The sequence below is a fragment of the Lutra lutra genome, chromosome 1, assembly GCF_902655055.1.
Source record: "Lutra lutra chromosome 1, mLutLut1.2, whole genome shotgun sequence".
NCBI lineage: Eukaryota > Metazoa > Chordata > Mammalia > Carnivora > Mustelidae > Lutra > Lutra lutra.
Window position 1 is genome coordinate 108,798,482 of NC_062278.1, and position 19,747 is coordinate 108,818,228.

A 19,747-nucleotide genomic window follows, 5' to 3' on the forward strand; every position below is an offset into this window, starting at 1 on the left:
ATTTTTTGTGGACCAGGGTTGATAAGTTAGAAAATAATAGTCGGTTTTTAGTGTGTATTTATTGTCCTTACTTGGGAAAATAAAAAGCTGGGAATTCTGTTTGTCTTTAAAAAGATTTAGTAGGGGCGCCTGGGTGGCTCAGTGGCTTAAGCCTCTGCCTTCGGCTCAGGTCATGATCCCAGGGTCCTGGGATAGAGCCCCGCATCGGGCTCTCCGCTTGGCTGGGAACCTGCTCCCCACCCCCTCCGACTGCCTCTCTGCCTACTTGTGATCTTTGTCTGTCAAATAAATAAATAAAATCTTTAAAAAAAATTAAAAAGATTTAGTAAAAATTTAGTGGTTTCAAATTCCCAGATCTGGGAGTCAGCTGTGATATCTGGGCTGGCTGAAGGTAGGTTCACTTTCTTAAAGATCAGATGGGAAAAAAAAAAAAAAGATCAGATGAACTCATTGACATAGGACTGGCGGAGAGTTTCTCTTCCCATCTCAAAGACTGCTGTTTATTCGTCTGTGCTTCCCTCCCGTTTCCATTCTCCTTTTCCCCAACACGTTAATCCCCCATCAAATCCCTGGCTTAAGACATTGTATCTCTGGCCTTTTAAATAGGGGCGTGGTACAGAGGGGCGGACCAGAGTGAGGGGAGGAAAGCGGAAGTGCGGACCTCAGTGGTACATACTGCGCGTGCGTGAGGCTACAGCAGGGGGTGGAGTCACACGGGCCAGGGGTCCTGGGCTGGAATGGCCACAAGCGCAGGTAACGAATCTCCCGGGAGCAGGTCAACTGGGTGAGAACAGTAGTGAGCAGATGTCCCCGGGGCGGAAGGAGGACGCGCGCCGCGTTCCTGAGTCTCGGCTCTTTTCCCCGTGCCGCAGCGCGGCCTTGGAGTGGCTGACGGAGCAGCCCCAGGCGGACTAACTGGACCGGGGCTCACGGGTGGGTTGGGGTGTACTGTGGGGGGGAGAGGTGTGTCCTGCGTTTGGCCTGCAATTGGGTCAGGCGGTTTCCACTTGTTCGTAACGAATGTGGGGCTGAGGACAGGTGCACACGCTTTCCCTGACTATGCGACGAGGAGGCGGGTGATCACTGTACTCCCCAGGATGGAACAGGTGTGCAATCCGCTTTTCGGGCCTGGCGCACAGGTGTGGGCTCGTCCTTCCCTCAGAGATAGGGATGAGTGTGCTCCCCAAGTGTGAGGCCTAGGCCTGAGTGAGGTGTCCACCTCTTAGGATTGGTGCGCACCCTGTGAAGCTGGTTCCAGTTTGTCTCTGCCTGCAAGGTATGCTCCAGAGTGAGCAGAAGGAGAACAGGTGGGTCTCTAAAGTTAGAGGCCACTCCTGTGTCCTGGTTGGTTGTCCAAGTGTGGTACCTGGGAAAAGAGGGACACAGCTACCTCAAGTGTTTGGGTGTGTTTCAGAGGGAGGTTAGGGTGGGATGAAGTAGGGCCAGCCAGGGAGGTTCCATGGCCTTGGGTTATTAGGATCAGCTGGGAGCTTTCTTCAACTAAGCATGCCTCCTCCATAACCTCCTGATATTAGACTCATATAGAATGGACCAGAAAGCTTGAGTCCTCTGCATGCCCATCCTCTACCACACTCCCTCCTTGCCCCGCCCCCCCCAAAGGAAACATAAGCAGAACAATCATGGTTGTTGACTTACATCTCAGGTATGTGTGTTTGAAGTCTAATACAAATGGGGATGGAGAATCTACCTATGTTTGTGTAAGACATGGGTTTGCTTATGGTTAAATTTAAGCAGAGAGTAAATTCTGAATCCTCTGCTATAGCTGACCTGTTCCTTAAGAAAGCAGAGTAAAGATAAGTGTGTGTGGGGGTGAATTCTGGTTGAATTCTTGGCTATATATGTAAAAAAGACATAGTTATATGTGAAAAAATTCTTTTCAGAGCTGTAAGATAATAGTGTGTTGATTATTCTTCATTTTCTTTGTATCTGGACCAGCATCAGCGGTTGGATGTTTTTTGTCTTCAAGATATTGAGGCATTGTGGCACTTTAAAAAAAAATTTTTTTTTTCAGTGTTCCAAGAGTCATTTATGCACCACACCCAGTGGTACTTTTTAGCTATATCTCTTTCATGAAGATCTCATGATATACCATATGTCAGTTATATATGTGAATGAAAAGTGAGACGTTTTATACATAGGGAAGTATGTTTAACTTTCGATCTGTTTATCGTTGTCACAGAGGTTAGATTGCCTCTTGAGCCACAGCTTCAGGTGTAATCTGTATGTATTTGTAAAATCAGACTCTTCCAGTCGTAACTGAATCTTGAATTAATGTTTGAATGATTGAATGATCTTCATTCTATCAGCCCCTGTGTTAACATCTTCCCAGAATAAAGAGAAAACGCCTACCTTCAGTAGTTACAAATTCTAGGGAAGGACAATGATTGGCCACGTGGATACAGGACTGTCATGTGCTTACTCTTCTGGCTAGGAAGATAGGGTATTTGATTGGTAGCATCACTAAAATTACTTGTTTGGAGTGGGGGAGGAGCAGTTTTCCAAAGGAAAGATAGTGAAGGGATGTTCTGACTGTAATCAAATTTGTTTTTCCTCTGCAGTTCAGTGAGAAGTTTCCTTTTGCTCTTTACCAAAACAAGCCAAACCAAAACAAAAACAAAAATAAAAAAAAAAACCCAAAACAAAACAAACTTTTATGACTCTACATCCATCTTGACCCCTAACCAAGAGAAATCGAGGTGACAATTTAAATAATTGGAAGCTAATTAAGATGAGTTGGAAGGCCAACATCTACTCAACCTACAATTGAATGGAATCCTGTTTTCTTTGCATTTAACTTGTAAGAATTCACTCATACCAGTTAAAAAGAAAGGAGAGTATATGCCAGCCTACACAAGACCCATGTGCTTCTTAGGAGAAGCTCTCTGAAGGGAGGGATCTTTGAAGAGTAATTCTTATAATAGTGGGGACTTACTGGAAGCTGGAAAGAAGTGATTTTTTCCCCCTCTTTAATTCATTTTATCTCATACACAGACTCCTGAGTCAGATGTTCCTCCTTTGTACTCCCATAGAAACTCTCCCCCAATATCATACCTCAAACCATATTAATTTCTCTTTGCCTTACAATCAGATGATTGATGAAGAATCAGTTTCCACAGAAGTCTGACCACGTAAGTCTTTAGAATGTCTAATCAAGAAAGAAAAATCTAAATAATGTATATTTTTCCTTTTTTGAAAAGAGATCATCATTGAGGATGTCATGATCTAAGGCCAAATATTAAAACAAACAAAAACTTGCTTGGATTGCCTGAATTATAATTATAAGTAAACATGGAAAATGAACCAGACCATGAAAATGTGGAACAGAGCCTCCTCGCCAAGACTACTGAAGAAGAGCTGAATAAGTCTTTCAATCTTGAAGCTTCGCTTTCAAAATTCTCTTACATAGATCTGGACAAGGAACTGGAATTCAAAAATGATTTGGTAAAAATTCAGCTTTTGTTAAGTGATGATGATGGTTAGAGCTGTGACCTAAAGACTCAGTCTTTCATTTTTGCATGAATTAATAGAAATCTATATGCAGATTTATGAGATACTATCACTCTTCGTTTGTGTATGTCATTACCATTTATGAAGCACCTTAACATATGTTCTCATTTGAGCCTCACACACTCTGATGATCCATTTTAGAGAGGAAGAAGTCGAAGTACAGCTATGTTAAATGAATGTTCAGGATCATAGAGCTAGTGGTAGGTTTAGAAATCTTGTGCAGTGAGTTTTAAAAAAATGCTTATTTTTTTAAAGTAGGCTCCACACCCAGCATGGGGCACAAACTCATGACCCCAAGATCAAGTTGCATGCTCTATTAACTGAGCCAGCTAGGTGCCCCGGGTGCTGTGATTTTTTTTTTCTCCATTGATTTGATAGTAATAAGCTTTTGTGACCAGGAGAATATTTAATCACAATTTGTTTAACCTAATCACTACTCACCATAATTTATGAAATAACTAAGAAATGCAGTGTCAGACCCTTGTATATTTCTTATGACCTTGTATATTATTTTGTATATTGCTTTCTACACTTAGAAAATTGGGGCTTGTCATGAGACATGCTGTTTTGTCCTGTTTAAAATGCACATGTCAAAGTCCTTGAACAGAAGCTTTCAGATGGGGCTGTCAAGATGGTGCCTGTCAGTGCATATTTGTCTTTGATAATCACTGAATATGTGGATGGGATAGAAAACTGTTCTGTAGTCTTTTGACCTGGTCCTTACTACCATGGATCATTGAGTTGGCTCTCTGCATGATCAGTTTGGTGATATGTTTGTCTCTTAATTGGTAATGGTTCTAATAAATTTAAACACCCTCGCGATTCTAAGAGGGAAAGCAGCATTATGTGAACATTCATTTCTTTTTTCTATTTAGATTGATGACAAGGAGTTTGATATTCCTCAAGTTGATACTCCTCCGACACTGGAAAGCATACTTAATGAGGTAAGTATATATTAATGGCCATGGTCATTTTAAGGAATTGATTTTTTTTTAAAGATTTTATTTATTTATTTGACAGACGGAGATCACAAGTAGGCAGAGAGGCAGGCAGAGAGAGAGGAGGAAGCAGGTTCCCTGCTGAGCAGAGAGCCTGATGTGGGGCTCGATCCCAGGACCCTGGGATCATGACCTGAGCCAAAGGCAGAGGCTTTAACCCACTGAGCCACCCAGGCACCCCTACCGAATTGATTTTAATGCTTTTGGGTTGATTATAGTGTATATCTAAATCTTCACTGTCCAGTATGGGAGTCATTAGTCACATGTGGCGATTGAAATTTAAATTAGTAATAGTTAAGTAAAAATTAAAAATTCAGTCTCTCGGGTGTACAGGTACATTTTTTTTTTTTTTTAATTTATTTATTTGGGACGCCTGGGTGGCTCAGTCAGTTGGGCCACTGCCTTCGGCTTGGGTCATGATCCCATTGTCCTGGGATCGAGTCCCACATCGGGCCCTCTGCTCAGCAGGAGCCTGCTTCTCTCTCTGCCTCTGCCTGCTTGTGTGCTTGTGCTCTCTCTCTCTCTCTCTATGACAGATAAATAAATAAAAATCTTTTTAAAAAATTTATTTGTCAGAGAGAGAGAGCGCACACAAGCAGGGGGAGTGGCAGGCAGAGGGAGAAGCAGACTTCCCGCTGAGCAAGGAGCCCAATGTGGGACTTGATCCCAGAACCCTGGGATCATGACCTGAGCTGAAGCCAGACACCTAATGGACTGAGCCACCCAGGTGTCTCTGTACAGGTACATTTTAAGTGCTCAGTTGGAACATGGCTAGTGGCTACTATAGTGGACAGCACAGATGCAGAGTATTTCCATTGTTGGAGAAAGTTCTGTTGGACAGCCAGTGATCTAGACTGTGAACTTCTCAAGGGCAGAAGCCATGCCTTGTTCATGTCTATGCCCCGTAAAATGCCTCATACTTCGTAGATTTGAGAAAACATTTTAGTAAGCAAGGTGAAATATTAGATTCACATCACTTCTAAGGTTTATATTATGTTTCAGTAATAATCTCTACCAGTGATACTCAAATAGCTCATCCTCTGATACTAGATATAACCCTGAAATGCACCTCATCGCCTTTCTATGTAAAGGAAAAACCTCTACAGTGTATCTTATGAGTACCATCTTTATTAAAAAGTTTCCTGGAGTTTTGAAATGATGTTATTCTTTTCTGAAGTAGCAGGTCAGAAAGGCTTTGTCGAGGAACTTTGTGGAAGTAACATGTTGGTGAAGTATGGGAACTTTTATGTATCTTACATCCGATGACAATTCAACTCCGTCTTTTTTGCTTAAGACTCCTCTTGAAGTTTTATTTTCAAATTCAAGAAAGATTCTTAAATGCATGAATCTATTTTGGATCCATAGTTTTCTAAAAGATAATGATGCAGACGTTCCCTAAAAGAAATGCCCACTGACCCCATAGCTGTGAGTGAGCTAGGTCTATTATCTTTTTATTACCCTCTCACCTATACTTTGGGGATTGTAGCCAACACGTCATAGGATGCAAACTACTTTTCTCTGTAGCTATATCTTTTATTATTCTTATATGACTTCAGTTTCTATTTTTATATCCATTTGGTGTTGCTGTTACTTTGAATATTTTAACTTAAAAAATGTATGATTGGTGTTAAGATGTAGCATTTGAAATTTTGATATGGAAAGCTTTGGTCAATGAAAGAATAGCTGGTTATAATGATGCTTATTTACTGCTTTCTGATAGAGAAGATAACCTTCATTTAGAGATGAAGAGATTAATTTTGGTTAATCCTCATTTCAGTTATTTTACTAAGTGTGAAACAAAAGTAAGCTTAGAAGGTTGTATATAAAGCCGTATTTGAACATATTTGTATAAAAATGGCCAAGGGCCCCTGGGTGGCTCAGTCAGTTGAGGCCCCGAGTCTTGATTTCAGCTCAGGTCACGATCTCAGGGTTGTGAGATCGAGCCCTGCATTGGGCTCTGCGCTCAGTGGGCAGTCTGCTTGAGATTCTCCCTCTCCCTTTGCCCCTTACCCCAACTCACTCCTAAAACAAATAAATAAATCTTCCAAAAAAATGACAAATAAAATGCTCATATGAATGAAACTAGTTCATAGTGAAGAAAAACCATCTTTGCACAATTTACTTCTCTATGACTAATAGTAAGTATGGTCACTAGTGGTTTACTGAGAAGAAAATACTTCTGAGCAGATATCATCCTCAGTAGTAATTCAGGTGCCTCGTGTGTTTGGCTCATAGTGTTAGATGCTGGCATTATAAAATGCTATATGACTGTCGCTGACTTTGAGAGAGAGTTGGGACTGGACATTGGCCAGCCTTCACATTTCCAAAGAGCTAGGCAGATGGATAAGTGAAAGCAAAAGTGAAATTTAAGTTGTAGAACATTATGAAAATTATTGGGAGAAAAAGTATTAAAATGATTTTAAAAAAGAAAAAAATGATGGAAATGGCAGAAGTGCAAAGTGTGAATATGTGCGTGCATATATTCTATAATGTTCGTTAATACCGACCTGCTGAGAGATTGGGAAGAAATGGACAGCCCAGATGTTTTATAGACTGGAAAGTTAGAGATTACAGAGACATCCCGAATCACAGAATTTAGGGCATGAAATAATGGTACTAGACCTTGTCATTGTCTGGAACTGTGCAACCTCTGAGGTTTTTAATTGTGGAATTCCATTCTCTAACCATAGCCACCCCTTTGCCTCCCCATTTGCTTACTTTCTTAAACCTGTTCTTTGACCTAATTTAGACCGAGTCTCTTGTTCCTTTCCTGTTTCCCAGTCTGGGTAGTTCCTGCTTCACTTCATTTCTTCTGTGCAGCCAGAAATTTATTTTGAACTTCTTATTCAAGTATAGTGTACATTGAGAAAAAGTGCACAGATTGCAAGTGCGTAGCTTGGTGAATTTTCACAAACTGAACGCCCTGTGCAACCAGAATCCAGATGAAGAAATAAAACATTACTAATAACCCAGAACCTCCTTGTGTGCCCCTGTAGTACCTAAGCCCAGGATAATCACAATCCTAGCTTCTACTAGCGCTGATAAGCTTTCTTGCTTTGAACTTCATATAAATGGAATTATGAGACACATAAAGGAGTATGGGCTTTTGTGTGTCTGACTTGTTTACCTCAGTATTAGGTTTTTAGATTCATTCATATTTTTGTATGTAGTTGTTCATTCCCATACATAAAATTCTTTATACCATTATTTATTCATTCTACTTTTGATGGGCATTTGCATAATTTCCAGTTTCTGGCTACTATAAAAAGTTACTGTGGATATTCTCGTCTTTAGGTACATGCAGGTGCACGCATGCACGCGCGCACGCGCGCGCGCACACACACACACACACACACATATTTCTCTTAGTTTTGTTTTTAGGAATAGGAGTAGAATTGCTAGCTCATCAGATATGGGTATGTTCAGCCTTAGTAGAAACTGCTACAGGTTTTTTTAACTGTGCAGAATAATACAGACTTCCAGCAGCCATATATGGGAGTTCTTATAACTATAACCTCATCAACTTTTGAATTTTCTCCTTTTCAGTTTATCCATTCAGTTCTTATAGGTGTGTAGGTATGATATCACATCATAGTTTTAATCTGAATTTCTGTGAAAACTGATGAAGTTGGGTGCCTTCACATCGGGTTGGGCCATTTAGATGTCTCTTTTGTGAATTGCCTTTTCATGTCTCTTGCTCACTTTTTTTTTTTAACTTATTTGTAGGAAGTCTTTATATGTGATGTATATAGGCACTTTATTAGATATATCTTCTTCCGTTCTGTGGGTCACTTTTTCACTCTATTAATGGTTTCTTTTGATGAGCAGAAGTTCTTAATGTAGTTCAGCTTATTTTGTTTTTCCATTATGGTTAGTTTTTTTGTGTGTCTTGTTTTAAGAATATTTTGAAAATTCCAAGGTCATGATGATGCTATCTTATTTTGTTTTAAAATTTTTTTCTGTCTTTCAAACTTAGATTTGCAATTCATCTGGAATTTTTTGTATGTGATGGTGTGAGGTATGAGCCAGCACCATTTACTGAAAAAATATTCTTTTCTGTGGTGTCACTTTTGTTTTAAATTAGGTGATAATGTCTGTATGGGTCTAATTTCATTGGTCTTTCTCCACTTGCCCCAATATCACATTCCAACGTTTGGTATCTAAGAGTCTCAGATCCTTGTTGTTGCTCTTCAAGATTGCCTTGCTTATTCTTGGTCTTTTGCGTTTCCATGTAAGTTTTAGAATCACTTTTTAGTTCATACACAAAGACACACACTGAAATTTGATAGATTTTACATATCAGTGCAGGAAAATTGGTATCTCTGCTGTGTAGATAGTAATTTTAAATTTAGCCATATTGATAAGCTTTAATTCTCTTCTTCATTTTTTCCTTTTGGGTATCCTGTAAGCCCTTAACCCTGGCTTAATTTAACTGATCTGTTGTCTTTAATTACATCCCCAGGCTGCTTAAGAAAATCAGGTAAGATTCTGATTGACCTTCTTGCTTAAGCCCTTGGTGCTGCAGTTCTAATTATTTCCTTTCCTATTCTGAATTATTTCCTTTCCCTTTTCCCTACAGCCTTTTTCCACTCTACAGCTGTCAAGAGACCATCTCTCCTTGCTAATTCTAATCTTGTTCTTAGCAGACGCGCGCGCGTGTGTGTGTGTGTGTATAGGTATCTGAAAAGCAGTTGGAAATGGGCCTAAACCTCAAGAGAAATGTTGATACTGAAGATACAGCTTTTGAAATCATTAGCATGACATTGGACTTGAAACTATAGGTATGGATTAGCTTCTTCATATAGGAAGTGTGTGAAATTGGAAGTGAAGAGAGCCAAGAATATAATCCCAGAGAATAGCATCAGTTAGAGGTTGGGCTGAGGAGAAAATAGGGAACATGACTGCTAGAAGAGGCCTCATAAGTTGGGAGGTGTAGCAGGGCACAGATGTACAGGAAACCAAGGGAAGAGAAAGTTTCAAGAAGTAGGGAATGGTCAGTAGTGTTAAATGATGTCAGGACAAGGGCATGCTAACTGAAGGTAGGCCATGGATTTGGCTAGTACCTTCAGCAGAGGCCGTAGTCAATAGCTAGCAACGGTGGAGAGTGTGGAGATAATGAGTCGAGATTGCTCTCATTATGGGTGTCGATGGAAATGGTAAGGCAGAATGCAGTCCAGCCGAAAGAGTGTATGGTCAGAGCATTTTTCTTTAATGTCTGTTGCTCAGAATCAACCTGTTCAAAGCTAAACTCCTCCTTCTGCCTCATCTGCCGTTCTTCTGCTTTCTTAGTGAAACAGGTATCACCATTTGCCTGGTTGTTCAAGCTAGAAACCTTGGAGTCCTCTTTGATTTCTCCTTTACCACCCCACCTCCCGCTGTTTCAGTGTAAACAGGGACCTTGTGTTTTCCAGTAATGTTTCTTTAATTTTTCCTTCTCTTGACCTCTTCTGCCGAATTCTTAGGCTCTATTCTCTTTTTCCTTGACATTGCCATACCTTCTTACTGGTTCTTAATAGTTTCCTTGTCTCAGTCTCCCCCAGTGTCCTCATCTGTCTTCCTGATGCCCCAGTTTTCTTTCTAAGAGGTGGGTCCTGTCATGTGTGCCTACTTCTTAAACATCTTTGTTGCCTGCCTACTGTCTACTCTATATAATACCCTATTTCATTCAATGAGTAATACTGATTGTATGTCTGGTGTAGCACTGGGCACTAGGGAATATTGTGGTAGACAAGGAGGACATGGGCCCTGCTGTCACCTGGCATGGTGGAATATAAGGTTTTTTACAGTTTGGGTCCCAAACTGTAGGATCACCTATGACTCCTGCTCATATATTCCAGGACTACCTTTTCCAGGAGCAAAATACGTTTTATGAAATCACTGTGTTTGCAGATGCTCTTTCAAACCCAGGATGCCTTTCTTCCATTTGTCATATTTCTCACGGCGTACTGTTTGTAGTAAGGTGGTGTTTGTTTTCTTCTAATTAGCCACTGGCTGTTAGTTAACTAGTCAATCATCTGTAGAGGTTCAAATTTTAAGAAATATTCTGCTGCTAACAATAATTTGCATAACTGCTCCTGCTTCTTCCTGGTACAAGGGAGAAATGTTTGGAATGAACTCTTCGTAGAGACAGAGATCTATCTAGATTCATTATTGAATGTTATTCATTCAATAACAATGCATAGAAAAAAGATTTAAAAAAAATAAGCAGAAATGAGCACAAGAGTGTTTTCGAGAAACCCGTAATGCCTGTCTGACTTACAGGGTATTTGGAATTCTGAATTTATTGATCCATTTTCTTCCAATGTAGACTGATGATGAAGAGGAATCTTTTGTTCTTGAGGATCCTACATTGTTAAACATTGATACTATTGATTCTCACTCCTATGATACTTCGTCTGTGGCAAGTTCAGATAGTGGTGACAGGACCAACTTAAAAAGGTAAGTATTCACTTAAATCACACTTGCATGTGCTTGCAGTATTGATCATTTAAAATGTAAATATCTGTGCTACAGTATGGTCTGCTGAAGGCCTGCATAGGGGTAGAAGGCCCACTTGGGTGGAAATAATTTGCTTGTTAGACCCTAAAGATCTTCCACTGTTGAGGGGAGAGGCTAAGCAGGTGGATGCCATGACTACTGCCCTCTGCACCTCCAGTAGGGAGCCATAATAACAGCGAGGGCCCCCCACCCCCAGAAGCAGTAGAGCCCTAGGAGGGAGCATGAGTCAAATTTGGCACAGTGTCTGTGGTAGAAACACAGAGTTTGGTTCACCTCACCGCCATTATGGTCTTTGCACTCGCCATCCCCTTCTTCCCACTCTCTAAGGTCAGCTGCAGCATTCCTTCATTGCCTTGGAATGGGTTCAGAGGAGAATCACAAAATGATTAAAGATTTGGGAAAAGGACTTCTAACCCTAAGTAACTTCATTTTGGCTGCTTTTCACCTCCCAAATTCTTGGAGAGCACATGAAAAGGAAAGCGAAGTGGAGGAAGGAATTATTGAATTCATGTGTAACTTTAATGTTGATAAAGTCACGTGTATTTTTCCTTTCCTAAATTTTGCCTGTATTAGTGCTGTCTTCTTAGCTTGTCAACTCTTGTGGGATAGGGACCATTGCTGGTTATATTAACCTGTTCATCACTGTCTCCTACAAATAGATAAATGTGTTTTCCCCCCAGCTTTATTGAGATATGACTGATATATAACATTAGGCAAATATAAGGTATAAGTGTGATTCTTTGATACACTATTTGTGAAATCATTACCCAGTAGGGTTAGTTAACACCTTCATCACCTCACATAATTACCCTTTCTGTTTTGGTAAGAACATTTAAGATCTACTCTTTTAGTAACTTTCAAGTATATAACACGTTATTGTTAGCTATAGTCCTCATGCTGTATGTTAGATCCCTAGAACTGACACATCTTACAACTTGAAGTTTATATCTTTGACCAACATCTCCACATTTCCTTCACTTCTTAGCCCCTAGTAACTACAGTTCTACTCTGCCTCTATGAGTTAGTCTTTTTTAAATTCCACAGGTAAGTGAGATCATACAGTATTTGTCTTTTTTCTGTGTGACTTCATGTAGCATAATGCCCTCAAGGTCTGTTCATGTTGTTACACGTGGCAAGATTTCCTTCTTTATCATGACTGAATAATACTCCTGTGTGTGTGTATGTGTTTGTGTGTCTGTGTGTCCATCCTCTTATTTTTACCCATTTGTCTGATGGTGGACACTTAGGTTATTTCCATATCTTGGCTATTATGAATAATGCTGCAATGAACATGGCAGCGCTGATACTTCTTTGAGATAGTGATTTTGTTTTCTTTGGCTGTCTACCCAGAAGTGGGATTGTTGGATCATATGGTAGTTCAGTTTTTAATTTTGGGGGAAACTTCCATACAGTTTTCCACAGTGGCTGCACCAGTTTACATTCCCACCCACCAGTGTGCAAGGATTCCCTTCGCTCCACATTCTCACCAACACTTGTGATCTATTGCCTTTTTAAAATTTTTTTTAAGATTTCACCTATTCATTTGAGAGAGTGAGAGAGAGAGAGAGAGAGAGTGAGAGCGAGCACAGGCCAGGGTGGGTAGGGAGAGGGAGAAGCAGACTCCCTGCTGAGCAGGGAGTCCAGTGCAGGATTCGAACCCAGGACCCTGGGACCATGACCTGAGCCGAAAACAGATGCCCAGCTGACCGAGCCACCTTCTCTTTTTGATAATAGCCATTGCAATAGGCAGTATCTTACTGCGGTTTTGATTTGCTTTTCCCTGATGGTCAGTGATGCTAAACAGTTTGCATGTACTTGTTGGCCATGTGTATGTATGTCTTCTTTGGAAAAATGTCTGTTCAGATCCTCTGCCGATTTTTTACTCAAATTGTTTGATTTTTTTTGTTTTGTTTTGTTTGTTTGTTTTTTGTTTTTGCTATTTGGACAGTCGTCTCCCTTTTCCACAGGGGATACATTCCAAGACCTCCAGCGCATACCTAAAACTTGCAGATAGTACTGAATCCTATATAAACTGTGTTTCTTCCTGTATATACCTATAATAAAGTATGATTTGTAAATTAGACATAGTAAGAGTTTAACAACAGTAATAAAATAGAACAATTATAAAAATGTACTCTTATTAATAAAAGTTATATGAACGTGGTCTCTCTCAAATATTTTATCGTACTATGCTACCCTTCTTATAATGTCTTGAGATGATGAAATGCCTATGTGATGAGATGAAGTGAGGTGAGTGACATAGGCATGACACTGGGTTAGGCTACACTATTAACCTTCTGACAACACCTCAGAAGGAGGATCATCTGGATTGTGGTTGACAACAAGTAACTGAAACCATGCAGATAAGGGAGGATTGCTGTATTTTTTGGATATTAACCCCTTACCAGATAAACCATTTACAACTATTTTCTACTACCCCGTAGGTTGTCTTTTCATTTGTTGATTTTCTTTTGCTGTGCAAAAGTTTTTTAGTTTGATATAATCTCATTTATTTACAGTTGCTTTTGTTCATTGTGCTTTTAGTGACTTATACAAAAAACCCATTGCCATGACCAACATTAAGGAGCTTTTTCCCCTATGTTTTCTTCTAAGATTTTATGGCTTGGGTTTTATATAAGTCTTTAATCCATTTAATTCCATAATTTTTGTGAGTGTTGTAAGATAAAGGTACAGTTTCATCTGCATGTGATTATCTAGTTTTCCCAACACCATTTATTAGAGACTATATTCTCTCCCCATTGAGTGTTTTTTATTTCATTGTCAAATAGTAGTTGAACGTATATATAGCTGTTTTTTTCTGGACTCTCAATTTTGTTCCATTGGTGTCTCTGTCAGTTTTATGCCAGTATGGTACTGATTTTTGTTTTGTTTATGTTTCATACTGTTGAGTACAGCTTTGTGAGAGAGTTTGATCAGAAAGTGTAATGCCTCCAGCTTTGTTCTTTCTCGAGATTGCTTAGGCTAATTGGGGTCAGTTGTGTTTCTTTTTTTTTTTTTTTTAAAGATTTTTATTTATTTATTTGACAGACAAAGATCACAAGTAGGCAGAGAGGCAGGCAGAGAGAGAGAGAGGAGGGGAAGCAGGCTCCCTGCTGAGCAGAGAGCCCGATTCAGGGCTCGATCCCAGGACCCTGAGACCATGACCTGAGCCGAAGGCAGAGGCTTAACCCACTGAGCCACCCAGGCGCCCCGTCAGTTGTGTTTCTAAACACCAACAGTGAAATATCTGAAAAAGGAGTAAAATAATTCAATTTATAGTAGTATCAAAAACAGTAAAATACTTATGAATAAATTTAACCCAAGAAGTGAAAGAGCTATACACTGGGAATTATAAGACATTGCTGAAAGAAATTGAGGACACAAATAAATGGAAAAATATCCCATGTTCATGGATTAATATTTATTAAAATGTCCATACTGCTCCAAGCCATTTGCAGTCAAATGCTCTACCACTGAGCTATACTCCCTCTTCAACCCATCTTTAGATGCAACACAGTCTTTTCAACATATTGGGGGGGTTGGGAGAGGGTGGTTGGGTTATGGACACTGGGGAGGGTCTGTGCTATGGTGAGTGCTGTGAAATGTGTAAGCCTGACGATTCACAGACCTGTACCCCTGGGGCAAATAATATATGTTAATAAAAAAAATTTTTTTTAAGTTGAGATTTTTCACAAAAGTAGAAAATCTAAAATTTGTATGGAACCATGATAAGTGATTTTTGACAATCTGGTTTCTATCTGCTTCAAAGATCAATGTCTTTTAGTGAGTAAGTCACAGGAATACAAGTCCCAGCACAAGGAATCCAGTCAGTGATATTGTAATGGTGATGGAACGGAAAGGCTGGTAGCTGCCCTTGTGGTGAGCACTACATACTATATGTACTTGTCAAATCACTAAGTTGTACACCTGAAACTAACGTGTGTCAGTTGTACTCAAATTAAGAAAATATATATGATGTCTGTTTTTTTTGTTGTTTGTTTTTGCCTTCTTTAATGTCAGAACTCTTGCATAGCATCAGTCTGGACCCTGCTTACCATTTTGACTTAATCTCTAAACACCCCCACACCCATCCTTGTGGTCAGTGCCTTTTGTGTACTTATATTCCCCTCACATAGACATCTTCATGTTTCTATTTGTGCCTTTTTGTTGCCTGCCACCCTCCTCATTATCCATCCAGGCCAGGTCAGACATCTCTTTTCTATAGCTGTCTCTGATAGCCCCCTAATAAATAGGATTAAACTCTATTTCATCTCTGTAGTGCTTTATCCATTGTTCTTTTCTAACATTTATCTTTTAAGATTAAGTTACTTATGGGGCTCCTGGGTGGCTCAGGCAGTTAAGCATCTGCATTCAGCTCAGGTCATGATCCTGGAGTCCTGGAATCAAGCCCGGAGTGGCGTCGGGCTCCCTGCTCAGTGGAGACTCTGCTTTTCCCTCTGCCTCTGCCATTCCCCCTGCTCTTCTGCATTCTCTCTCCCTCTCTTGCTAATTCTCTCTCTCAAATAAATAAAATCTTAAAAAAAAAAAAAAAGATTATGTTACTTATGAATCCCTCTATTTAGGCTGCGAGGTCCTTGAAACCAGGAAGCTTGACTTCCTTATTTTTGTCTTCCCAGAGCATACTTTCAGTCACAGAGAGGAGGTGCTCAGTGTTTGGGAGAAAATTAAAAATTCTTTTTTGTATGATGATGAGTTGGGTAAGTGAAAGGAGCTGTTAGTAGGAGCAGCAGAGAAAGAATAATGAGTGGGGATTTTGAGGTGCTTGGTGGAAGAATGAGAGAGGGCAGCTAAAGACAGGAGGGCAAGGGTAGAAGGTAGGTAGAGGTAAGGCAGACGTGCAGGGCACAATAGGCAGTCTTCTGGTGAGTAGTTGAATGTCTTGCTATAGTTGAAGGTGGGTGAGGAGCAGTTTGAATCAGTGAAAAAGGAATGGTGGCTTTATTCATTTTCCTGCTTGTGCTTCTCTGAGATTCAGGGTGGGTTTAGTACAACATCTTAATGTAGGACCGTTGGAATCTTTATACCCTTTTGCAAACAGAGCTAACAAATATCCGTCAGTGTTGTTTTCTACTTTTCTTATTTTTCTTATTTTTATGTGTGTTTTGGACTTTCAAAGCTTTGAGACCTTGGTTTTTCAAAAAATTTTTTTATGTTCTTAAACATTTTCTTTTTTTTCTTCTTTTCTTTTTTCTTCTTTTTTTTTTTTAGGAAGAAGAAATTACCTGATTCTTTTTCACTCCATGGGTCAGTTATGCGACATTCACTTTTGAAGGGAATTTCTGCCCAGATAGTGTCTGCAGCTGTAAGTATTTTGTTCTCTTCCCCAGCTTTGTAACCTGCAATGGCATAATGAAGTAGGAATGAGCATAAAACAAAGCACAGCACTTCTCTTGGCCCGAGGCTTGAAAAAAGAAATAGAATCTGGCTTTCATGGGTTTTGTGTGATTGTTTTTGACTCATAAGACATGGCTACACATCTTGACATAGAAATTAGTGCAGCCATGAAATAAAGGTCTGCTCAGAGTCTCTGGTGTGCCTAAATGAAATATGGCAGCAAGCCTAAAAGGAACACTATCTGCCTTTTCTTTAAATTCCTTTTCAGTTTAGTTGCCATCTTGTGTATTTGGTTGAGTTAGAGTGCTTGTTTTTTTTTAGTCTTTTCATATGGAGAAATGATTGATCAGAATCTTTTACAACTGAGTGATTTTCTTGTAATTCACAAAACCCTTTTCATGTACCTTATTTTATTTACTCTTACAACTTTGAAAGTAAGAAAAGCCATATCCTGTTTTACAAATGAGAAGAGAGGCTCAGAGAGGTGATATATTAACTTGTCTTACATCATTGGGTTAGGAGATAGCAGAACAATTACTCAAAATTGGGGTTTCTGGCTCCATCTGTTGTGCTGCTTTGTTGTGAAGTGGAGGTGGTATTGGTGAATGTGGCCAGTGTGTAATGGCTGCAACAGAATGTCTGTGGTCTTCTTTGAAAATTTTTTTAGAGTACAGAATTGATGCAAAAATGTTTAATAAATCATTAAGACAATAGATGCTGATTCTGGTATGTTTTATCAAATTTTCCTTTGACCTCAAAGCCTGTTCATTCTATGTGGTCTTTAAGTTTTAGTTTTCTGAATTGATTGTGTAGGTCCTATGTGTAATAATGATGATGACAATGATGACATATTCATATCCCAGGAACTTTGACTTTTTTAATGTTTTCATGGAGTTTGATTGGTATTTTGCATATTCAGTTTGGACAGTTTTAATTTTCCAGAAGGGTAAGAGCTTGATAAAGGAGTGGCATCACAACATCATAATCACATTGCAATTGTCACGTTTATCTGAGAAAGCTTTTGTTGTAGAAACCAAACCAACCAAAGCGAAAAAGGAAGAAAGTGTTCTCTGTGGGCAATTGGTATACCCTGACCCAGCTCATATATCATGAAGTCAATTTAAATAGAGAGATAGTCAAGCCATGGAGGGAACCTGGGCAATTGTCCTTCCTCTTTTAGGTGGAGAGTAACTCAGATTTGCTAGAATGGGAACCACCTGTTGAGGATTACATTTCCATGACGTTTTCTGAATTTAATCCTTATGTAGGTGATGAAATTCATTCCTTTCAAGATCAAGATGAACCAGAACAGTCATTTGACCCACCTGTGCAGTTTTAAAAATATTTTGAATAATGGAGACTGAACTAAAACTCAGACACTGAACATTGATCAGATAAATCTGTTATTTAAAAGGGTTTCTTCTCCCTCTTGAAGAGGAGGGAAAAATTCTAATAAATCCCAGAGTGTTTGCATTCTGTTCTTATTTCATTGCCATGGCTGAGCTCCTTTGGTCTGTTAAAATGAAACCTGCTTTTCCTGTGACCGTGCTCAGACACTGCCTTCCTACTTTTGGATTACCAGCTCAGTTTAAATTGTATGCACTTCTGTGACGGTTGGTTTATTAACATGTAAAGCTAGTTATATTTTGGGGTATCTCTCCTAAATAGTTGTTCAATAATACCTTCAGCCATGTGGATAATGATGGTTATGTTATTAGGGTTGCCTGGGGCCTCGCTCATCACGGCTTTGCAGCCCATGCATGAAAAACACGTAGGAAAGATGAAGCTTTTGGAGTTGTGAATGAAGTTCACAGCTCATTCACAGATGAAAGTATTATGACAGATGACTGTATTTTAAACTAATGCAAAATCATTTTAAAGGGTATCTATTACTTTGATGATCACCCAAGATAATAGAGATACCTTAGCACAGTGTTCCAGAATGTGTCCAACATATAAGAAGCTCCCGGCATGCTGATTAAAATGCAGATTCCTGGGCACCACCCAGACCTACTGAATTGGCATCTTTCCTAGTATAGCATAGGGATCTGCATTTTAGCAGGTATCCTCAATGATTTTAATGTAGCCTGGCTTTCGAGAATCACTACTCGAAGATGTTGCAACACCAGTACTAAAATTCTGTGATCTCTAAAATGCTTTCCACATCTCTGGGTTTTTTTTGTTGTTGTTGTTTTTATTTTTTATATTTTTAATTTAATTTTTGGGGGGTTTTGTTTGTTTTTAACTTTTTTTTAATCTTTTATTTTCAGTGGTGTATAAACAATGAATTCTGTTTTTAACTTTAAAGCAAGCTGACTTTCTGATTTCATTATTCAGATTCCATTTCGAATTTACTTTATGTTCTTCATCTGCTCTCTCATTCTTTTTCCCTATCCAGGACACAGATCAATCATTCATTTTATTGCATGCATCTTAATTGTCAGGCATGTTAGGTGTACTTGACACACACATGTCCATACAAGGTTGGGTATATCCTGCTCTCCAGATTGGGTATATCCTGCTCTCCAGAACATTGAATGTAACAGCCTTGGCATTGTTCTTCCTTATATTCCTGTGCTCTGGAGTAATTTTCTTGAGTTAGCTCCCAGGAAGCTCTGTAAAGTTGTATAAAATTGATTCTGCCTTCTGAGAGATTCTGATGACTAATTGACCACATTGGCAAGGACAGACAGAAAAGAAATGTAGGAGTGATATTAATTAAAGGGCCTGGCTTGGGAACTGAAGCTGGGTTTGAGACGTAGTTCTGCCACTTCTTGAATAACCTTGGGCAAGTCAGTTATGCTCTTTAAAACTTGTGTTTTCTTAATCTAGAAAGTCAGAATAATACATGTCTTATCTGTCCCTTGCAGTTTGAGAAGCAAATAGTGTAATAAATGTATGTGAAAGCTCTTTGCTACTACAGTGCTGATCATTGTGAACTGTTATTATTTAAAGCTATAAAAGTATCACATAGATACCTTTATGTTTATATGATACTTTACATTTAATATGATCCTCAGGACAACTCATTGAGGTATATAGGGCAGTATTTGCTATTTCCTTTAACAGAGGAGGAAACTAATAACCAGAGGGTTAGGTGACTTTTCCAAGGTCATATGTTACTGTATAGAGTTAATTTTTTATTTTCTTATGCTTAAGAACTGACTGAATACACCCTACTTGGGTTTAATTGGGGGTTTATTGGATAATCTGCTGGGTAGGAAGCTTAGAGGAAGAATATTGTAGCGTGTTTCCCTTTACTAAAATCTTCATGTATTGTTATCATTTAAACCTGTAGTGCTTAGGGTTTATTCACATTATTGAAAATGGAACTTCTTTCCTCTCTTTTTCTTTGTTTTCATTTATAA

General features: G+C 39.2%; 1 protein-coding gene across 2 annotated transcripts in view; it reads left to right on the top strand.

Annotated features, from left to right (window-relative positions):
- Positions 1 to 654: 654 nt before the first annotated feature.
- Positions 655 to 19,747, top strand: part of VPS8 (VPS8 subunit of CORVET complex) — a 247,869-nt gene continuing 228,776 nt past the window's right edge. For both annotated transcript variants that reach the window (XM_047732015.1, XM_047732018.1), the window contains exons 1-5: positions 655 to 753; positions 3,219 to 3,462; positions 4,404 to 4,472; positions 10,834 to 10,964; positions 16,254 to 16,347. In XM_047732015.1, the coding sequence (XP_047587971.1) occupies positions 3,310 to 3,462; positions 4,404 to 4,472; positions 10,834 to 10,964; positions 16,254 to 16,347 (447 nt within the window). In that variant the 5' untranslated portion in view covers positions 655 to 753; positions 3,219 to 3,309. The remainder of the gene's footprint in view (positions 754 to 3,218; positions 3,463 to 4,403; positions 4,473 to 10,833; positions 10,965 to 16,253; positions 16,348 to 19,747) is intronic.